Source organism: Salmo trutta, chromosome 11 (genome assembly GCF_901001165.1).
Source record: "Salmo trutta chromosome 11, fSalTru1.1, whole genome shotgun sequence".
NCBI classification, from domain to species: domain Eukaryota; kingdom Metazoa; phylum Chordata; class Actinopteri; order Salmoniformes; family Salmonidae; genus Salmo; species Salmo trutta.
The window spans coordinates 8,943,239-8,952,140 of NC_042967.1; the positions used below are offsets into that span (position 1 = coordinate 8,943,239).

General features: G+C 43.8%; 1 protein-coding gene across 1 annotated transcript; it reads right to left on the bottom strand.

Annotated features, from left to right (window-relative positions):
- Positions 1–2,577: 2,577 nt before the first annotated feature.
- Positions 2,578–8,369, bottom strand: LOC115201850 (zinc finger protein 34-like). The gene is made up of 3 exons (XM_029765713.1): positions 7,857–8,369; positions 4,337–4,467; positions 2,578–4,145 (listed from the first exon to the last, which is right to left on the bottom strand). Exons 1-3 carry the CDS (start codon positions 8,149–8,151, stop codon positions 2,874–2,876), a joined length of 1,698 nt encoding a protein of 565 aa, XP_029621573.1. The 5' UTR covers positions 8,152–8,369; the 3' UTR covers positions 2,578–2,873.
- Between the last annotated feature and the right edge of the window lie 533 nt (positions 8,370–8,902).

An 8,902-nucleotide genomic window follows, 5' to 3' on the forward strand; every position in this document is an offset into this window, starting at 1 on the left:
GATTTCCGCATAAATTGGTCATAAAATGTAATCTGATCTGAGCAAAAACCAAGCCATGAGGTCGAAGGAATTGTCCGTAGAGCTCTGAGACATGTCCCCAAGAACACAGTGGCCACCGTCATTCTTAAATGGAGGAAGTTTGGAACCTCTTCCTAGAGCTGGCCGCCCGGCGAAACTGGCCAGGGAGGTGACCAAGAAATCGATGGTCACTCTGACAGAGCTCCAGAGTTCCTCTGTGGAGATGGGAGAATGTTCCAGAAGGACAACCATCTCTGCAGCACTCCACCAATCAGGCTTTTATAGTAGAGTGGCCAGACTGAAGCCAATCCTCAGTAAAAGGCACGACAGCCCACTTTGAGTTTGCCAAAAGGCACCTAAAAACTCTCAGACCATGAGAAACAAGATTCTCTGGTCTGACAAAACCAAGATTGAACTCTTTGAATGCCAAGCATCACGTCTGGAGGAAACCTGGCACCATCCCTACGGTGAAGCATGGTGGTGGCAGCATATGTTTTTCAGTGGCAGGGACTGGGAGACTAGTCAGGATCGAGGGACAGATGAACGGAGCAAAGTACAGAAAGATTCTTGATGAAAACCTGCTCCAGAGGGCTCAGGACCTCAGACTGGGGTGAAGGTTCACCTTCCAATGGGTCAACGACCCTAAGCACACAGCCAAGAGTGGCTTCGGGACAAGTCTCTGAATGTCCTTGAGTGGCCCAGCCAGAGCCCGGACTTGAACCCGATCGAACATCTCTGGAGAGACCTGAAAATAGCTGTGCAGCGACACTCCCCATCCAACCTGACAGAGCTTAAGAGGATCTGCAGAGAAGAATGGGATAATCTCCCCAAATACAGGTAGGCCAAGCTTGTAGCGTCATACCCAAGAAGACTCAAGGATGTAATCGCGGCCAAAGATGCTTCAACAATGTACTGAGTAAAGGGTCTGAATACTTATCAGTGGGGGAAAAAAGTATTTGATCCCCTGCTGATTTTGTATGTTTGCCCACTGATAAAGAAAGGACCAGTCTATAATTTTAATGGTAGGTTTATTTGAACAGTGAGAGACAGAATAACAAAAATATCCAGAAAAACACATGTCAAAAATGTTATAAATTGATTTGCATTTTAATGAGGGAAATAAGTATTTGACCCCCTCTCAATCAGAAAGATTTCTGTCTCCCAGGTGTCTTTTATACAGGTAACGAGCTGAGATTAGGAGCACACTCAAAGGGAGTGCTCCTAACTGCAGCTTGTTACCTGTAAAAAAGACATGTCCACAGAAGCAATCAATAAATCAGATTCCAAACTCTCCACCATGGCCAAGACCAAAGAGCTCTCCAAGGATGTCAGGGACAAGATTGTAGACCTACATAAGGCTGGAATGGGCTACAAGACCATCGCCAAGCAGCTTGGTGAGAAGGTGACAACATTTGGTGCGATTATTCGCAAATGGAAGAAACACAAAAGAACTGTCAAAATCCCTCGGACTGGGGCTCCATGCAAGATCTCACCTCGTGGGGTTGCAATGATCATGAGAATGGTGAGGAATCAGCCCAGAACTACACGGGAGGATCTTGTCAATGATCTCAAGGCAACTGGGACCATTGTCACCAAGAAAACAATTGGTAACACACTACGCCGTGAAGGACTGAAATCCTGCAGCGCCCGCAAGGTCCCCCTGCTCAAGAATACATATACATGCCCGTCTGAAGTTTGCCAATGAACATCTGAATGATTCAGAGGACAACTGGGTGAAAGGGTTGTGGTCAGATGAGACCAAAATGGAGCTCTTTGGCATCAACTCAACTCGCCGTGTTTGGAGGAGGAGGAATGCTGCCTATGATCCCAAGAACACCATCCCCACCGTCAAACATGGAGGTGGAAACATTATGCTTTGGGGGTGTTTTTCTGCTAAGGGGACAGGACAACTTCACCACATCATTTGACGGGGCCATGTACTGTCAAATCTTGGGTGAGAACCTCCTTCCCTCAGCCAGGGCATTGAAAATGGGTCGAGGATGGGTATTCCAGCATGACAATGACCCAAAACACACGGCCAAGGCAACAAAGGAGTAGTTCAAGAAGAAGCACATTAAGGTCCTGGAGTGGCCGAGCCAGTCTCCAGACCTTAATCCCATAGAAAATCTGTGGAGGGAGCTGAAGGTTCGAGTTGCCAAATGTCAGCCTCGAAACCTTAATGACTTAGAAAAGATCTGCAAAGAGGAGTGGGACAAAATCCCTCCTGAGATGTGTGCAAACCTGGTGGCCAACTACAAGAAACGTCTGACCTCTGTGATTGCCAACAAGGGTTTTGCCACCAAGTACTAAGTCATGTTTTGCAGAAGGGTCAAATACTTATTTCCTCATTAAAATGGAAATCATTTTATAACATTTTTGACATGCGTTTTTCTGGATTTTTTTGTTGTTATTCTGTCTCTCACTGTTCATATAAACCTACCATTAAAATTATAGACCGATCATTTCTTTGTAAGTGGGCAAACGTACAAAATCAGCAGGAGATCAAATACTTTTTTCCCCCACTGTATGTAAATGTCATACTTCAGTTATTTTTTATAAATGTGCAAAAATAAAAAAATACAACTATTTTTGATTTGTCATTATGGGGTATTGTGTATAGGTTGATGATGAAATATATATAGAATATGGATGTAAAGTAACAAAATGTTGAAAAATACTTCCTGAATGCATTGTTTCACACATCTGGATGCAATATTTACACAGGAATATTCAACACTGAAATCTGTTACTCTCGTTACTTCAAATGCATCTGCTGACAACATGAAAATGAATCTTTGTCTTAATGCAGGGTTAGATCTAAGTGTCAGAAGCTATTGAGTGGAATGGTTTCTTTGTTATAAAATGGAATGTTTTTTCTGCTGGTGTATCCTGAGGCATCTCCTCTCTGAGAACCTCTTCCCGCAGTGCTGACAGGCAAATGGCCTTTCTCCCGTGTGGACCTTCAGGTGCATCTTTAGGTTGCCAGCCTGGGCGAAGCGCATGTGACACTGGGTACAGCTGAAGGGTTTCTCCCCTGTGTGGACCCTCTGGTGCCTCTTCAGGTCACCCGTCCGGGCGAAGTGCATGTGACACTGGACACAGCTGAAGGGTTTCTCCCCTGTGTGGACCCTCTGGTGCCTCTTCAGGTTGCCAGCCTCAGCAAAGTGCATATGACACTGGGTACAGCTGAAGGGTTTCACCCCTATGTGGACCCTCTGGTGGATCTCTACCTTCTGGGGGCAATTGAAGCCTTCGTTACAGAACCGTTTCTCTTTACTATTGCCTGATGTTGCTCCCCCTCCCCGAGCCTTGGCCCTTTGATCCCTTGAGTTCAATACCTGATCGAAAAAGTCCCGGCTCTGTGAATCGGAAGGCCCCATCGACGTGGACACTGGGTCGAGATCCCTGAGCGTGTGTAAAGGGGAATGGGACGCAACATTTGGATTAGTCTCTAAGCTTTCTCTGTAATCTAAGAAATCTCTGCCTTGTGAGTGTCCTACTCCTAAGTGAGTCTCATCTACATTCCATGTCAGAGGAGCCTCGCCCTTCACTTTCACAGTCCTCTTATCTATGACTTTAACCTCCCCTTCAGAGTATACGCTACTACTGTACCGGTTCCAGTCCCCTCTAGACAGATCAGTCTGTGTCTCTAAACCCAAGGGCATGTTGCCAGGGTCCATCTCTGTTGTGTAAGAACAAGACGGATCATTGCCAGTCTCCAACACGTCACCTGAGTCCCCATGGGAATGAACCGTCCTCAGGCTCGGGTTACCGTAAAGTAAATACTCTGAGCCAGGAGCAGGAGGACAGCCCAGTGGTCCCAGCTCCAGTCTCTCTGGGTCTGACATTTGGTCAGGTCCTGTGTGTAAGAACCTTTGTGTTACAGTTAAAGTCTCTGTGTCTTTCTCTGACTTCAGGACGACATTCGGCGTTCCACTGACCTCCGTGATACTGCATTGCGCCCTAGGATGGGGCACGGAGCCGAAGTCCTCCGTGGCTACAGGGGGCGCCACTCCAACCGCTCCAATCTGGATGTCTCTGCTGTGTCGTGGGTCCTCCTCTCCTTCAGTCCTCTCCTGTTTGACCAGAGACGATCCTCCAGGACCTGCAGCCTCTGCATCTGCAGACTGACACAAGAAGAGAGGTTATTATTGGTACATGAGTTGAATTGGATAACAATGTCATAGAGAAGTCTCACAAGCTCCCCTATGGCAGATAAATAAGGATGTCCATGTAAGCAAGTGTATTGCTGAGGGGAGCCTTTCTGAAATAAACGGGACACATTTGATGTACTGTCGTGTTACACTATTACACAAACCTCTATCACGATAACATGCTGGTTTGAGGTTCCACTCCCCTCATCTATAGCTATGGGTTGGTCATCTCTCCATGTTTTGTGTCCTGCAGGCTTCACAAAGCTCCTGTGGCCTCCAGTGAGATGTCCTTCACCTAAGAGAGTTATTGGGGGAAAGCGGGTGGTTAAGTTAGGTACTGTCAATGCTCAACACTATATTGTACACTAATGACACTGTCTACAATTGGCAGAGCTGTAAGCAGGGCTGGACTACCAAATCTGGGGCCTTGGAGCATCTACAGTGGGGTCCGAAATTATTGACACCCTTAATAATAAAAATGAACAAAAATGACTGTATAAAATAAATCCTTAAAATACCGAACTTTATTGTATGCCCTAAATTAAAATTGGAATGATAATAATACAATTGCTCAGAGAAATAGATTTTGTTTAACAAGTAATAAATACAATTCTCAAAAAGGGTAGGGGTCCAAATTATTGACACTACTGTTTTCAATACCTCACCTTATGAGGATAATGGCAGTGAGCCTTTTCCTAATGTTTTTTGAGTTGGAGAACACATTGGGAAGGATGTAAAGCCTTGTTCACACTGAAGGCCTTGTTCACACTTAAAGCCTTGACGCTCAAATCAGTCATTTCCTGACATGGCTACGCTAGTTGTCATAGCAACGGCGGGTGTGTGCACAGTTGTGTAGGCTGATTGGTGGTGGCGCACATGCTTCCCATCACTCAGATGTTATGTAGCAAGCTAAGGTGACAACAATGCCTGCTATGAACACTTAAAGATCCAACTTTCAAAATGAGTCCTTTTTGGCTAGTCACAGCAGCTGGCAAGCCATTTAGCTTTCTAGCATATTCACTCATTTGTTTGTAAACGATTAACAAGCTAGTTAGCTACCACATTATCTTGTCAAAACTGTCAACAGAGTAGCTAGCAAGCAACAAGATATGCCAAATAAGTCTTAAAAACCACTCGAGGGCAAATAAATCAGATTTGACTGTTCAGACACAAGTCGCATGGCCAGGAATCAGATTGGTATGGCTTGAAATATCTGATTCAATGTGTTTTTTGGCTGTCAGAATGCAGGAAAAAGATCAGATTAAAATCAGATACGCAAGAAAAAATTTTTGCATCACTTCAAACTGCCAATGTGAACAAGGCTATAGACCATTCCTCCATACAGAATCCTTCCAGATTCTTGATATCCTTCGTCTACGCTTATTGACTACTTCCACTGGCCCCAGGACCAGTGGAAGCAAAATAGAGCCATAACATCAAAGATCCACCACTATATATTACAGTAGGTATGGGGTTATTTTCTGCTCATGCATCCTCATTTCAACGCCAAACCCACCACTGGAATGCATGGCCAAAGCAAAGAGCTCTATTTTTATACATCCCCCCCCCCAAAAAGTAATACAATATAGTTCAGTATTTGAATAATTTATTTTACACAGACATTTTTGCTCATCTTTATCAAAAGGTGTCAATAATATCAGACCCCACTGTACCTCCAGGGCAAATGTGCAGTTTTATAGCTAATCTCATGCTATTTTACACATTTAGCGAATTTCAAGCTCATTTCCTGCAATTCTACACATTTTTCCATGAGGCAGAGAGAACAATTTACTGTTTTATAGCTAATCTCATGATATTGTACACATTTTGCCATGAGGCTGAGAAAAACTTTGAGTTTTTAACCGAATTCCCTGCAATTCTACACATTTTCTATAATTTATGATCTGTTCATATGCTATCTGGGGGGGCCTGACCTCCAGGTGACCCACAACCAACTCACAACCACCTCCTCCAGGACTGCTGCTCTGGGCATGTGGCAGCAGTGTGTAGGAGGGAGGTTCCTAGGTGTGAGAAGTGTGCAGAAGGGCATGAGACAAAGGAATGTGTAGCATTAGGGAAAGTAGTGGTATGTGTTAATTGTAGGGGTGCCCATGGGGCTGGGGATCAGAAATGTCCCATGCGAGAGACTCAGGTTGAGGTTTCCAGGGTCAGAGTAGTGCAGAAGTTGTCATATGCTGAGGCAGTGAAGAAAGTAGAGGACGACGGGTCAAGGGGGAGGGATCCTGAGAGGAGTGTTGTGAGTAGTAGATTTGTGCCAATACAGAGGGATAGGCAAATACGTGATATATGTTTCAGTAGGACTGGATTTTTAGCATTTATAGAAATGGTTATCAACTGTACTGCGGGGATGGAACGTAGGTCACAGAAAACTGCAGAGGTATTTGGATGTGCGAGACTTGACATCAGAAGAGTTACAGGGTGTGTTAAGTGGTGGTGTCCCATCCTTTCAGGTTGTTGGCCTGAGGTAGCACTAAATCGTTTTAAATAGTGGAGTAGGGTGTTGATCTTTTTTTCTTTTTCTTTTGTGTAGTGTTAGATGGTAGGGTATTTATTTATTTATTCAAGCAAAAGTATAAGGGTGTTGTACTTCAGTCTAGTAGGTGGCGGTAATGCAACATTTATTGGATGCCAACTGCCGTTAAACCTCATCGGAGAAGGACTGCTGCTCATTGGAGAAGAAATCCCTTTAGTTTGCAGGGTACAGCCTAACTCACAACGTTCAAGTTTCCCCTCACAAGACCAAAAATTTGCTGAGTGCCCCAAAAAATGAGGCAACATTGGTCGTGAGGTGTTGCTTTATTCATTTTTTAAAAACCAGGTTTGCTGTTCACTTGCGCTATATGAGATGGGAGTTCCATGCAATCCCGGCGCTGTATAATACTGTACATTTCCTTGAATTTGTTCTGGACCTGGGGACTGAAAATACCCCTGGTGACATGTCTGGTGGGTTAAGTGTGTGTGTCAGTGTTGTGTGTAAGTTGACTATGAAAACAATTAGGAATTTTCAACACATTGTTTCGTATAAAAACGAGAAGCGATGTAGTCGGTCTCTCCTCAACTTTTAGCCAAGAAAGACTGGCAGACATAGTATTGAAATTAGCCCTCTGACTACAGTGAAGAGCAAAATGTGCTGGTCTGTTCTTGGCCAGCTGCATGTTAAAATTTGCTCAATGCCCCAAAAATGTTAAGGGAACCTTGCCCACAACTGGTGCTTTCATATGCTATCTGGGGGAGCCCGACCTCCCCCAGCAAAATATTGGGGCCCCCAAAATATTGGTGGGGGGCCCTGGGAGGTTAAGACACATGCGCTGCGTGCCGTTTGGTAATACGGCCCTGGATGTAATGTAACACTTATAATAAAGTCTTGACATTTATTGATTTTGTTCCATCCATCACATTATTTTAATTGAGCATGACAATAGTAAATATAGTAAATCAAAAATCTGTTTTGAATAGTCTTTGTGCAATAAGTATTTCTTATTAATTAACCTGCCTGGTAAAATAAAGGTAAGATGGGGGAAAACAATGCATGATAGGAGAAGTACCGCATACTATCCAAAAACTGACCAAGACCAAACTCTGGGTATGACATCTGAACACATGCGCAGAGGGGAACGGGACAACAGGCCCCGCAGCCTCGGCCTTCTGCAAAGTGTAGCCTACCTCTTGCCATTCCTCTGTATCGGTCGAGGATCTTGACACTACTGGGACGACTGGAGGGGACGCGCTCTCGCGTTGTCCTCTCTGCGCGCTCCCGTGTCACCTTCAGTTCAATTAGCTGTAGTTTCCTCCGCAATGCCCTGTTTTCTTTCTGGCTTTGAGTAATTTCCAAACGAAACACTGCATAGTCGTCGTCTACGAGTTTACAGATCTCTGCAACGGCTGCATTCGCTAGCACCTCCATGATGGAGGCTATTTGAGTGTGAAAAATCATAACGTTTGAGTTACAGGTAGCCATTGTTAGCTAACGTTAGCAGCTAACTATCATTAACTATATCAACCAAGTACTGTTTTCAACGCGAATTAAACACTACCAGGGATACATAAGTAATGCTGTCCAGTTAAATTAATCATATTTTGAGTTCCAGGGTGTTAATAAATGTCTAAATAACAAAAAACCGCTAACGTGGAAATTGTTCTTGATCACTGTTCACTTCCGTTTACTACTTCTTCGTGTAGTTTTCCGGCCGGGTAGACGCCTTGTTGCGTATTGCTGCCTTTCACTGTTCGGAAAGTGCATTACACATTTGTTCACAAAAAAAAGGGAAATATCATCAGATATTTTCGTTAAAAGACTGAAGTCACACATTTTTTGTGAAATTTAGCAATATACCACGTTACTTCTTACTAATACATTTATTGTATTAGAAACACTACAAAGCATGGTCATCCGTTTTTAGATTTTTGTATGTAATTATGGCCCAAAAATATTTTGACTGATAAAAAAAATCTGAGGGGCTGGTAGATTTTTTTCCTGTACCTGCCAGTGGCTGGTGGACCAAAAAGTTCATTTTAGGCCTTAATGTTAGCTGATTAAGATTGTCATAGAACAAAACGTATAAGATCTAAGCCAGTGGCTGTATCCAAATACCCATACTACATCCTAAATAGAAAGGCCGTTTGAGTATGTGATTTGTGTTTTGTTTTATAGTATGTGACATTTTGAAAATGTTGTACGCTTTAAATGCCTGGATGTCATACTCATTTCG

Excerpts from the sequence above, each read along its gene's own strand:
- LOC115201850 (XM_029765713.1), bottom strand. The coding sequence starts at position 8,151 with ATGGCTACCTGTAACTCAAACGTTATGATTTTTCACACTCAAATAGCC. Across the intron at positions 4,468-7,856 it reads ATACAGAGGAATGGCAAGAG|GTGAAGGACATCTCACTGGA; the intron begins GTAGGCTACACT and ends TAACTCTCTTAG. Across the intron at positions 4,146-4,336 it reads AGCATGTTATCGTGATAGAG|TCTGCAGATGCAGAGGCTGC; the intron begins GTTTGTGTAATA and ends TTCTTGTGTCAG.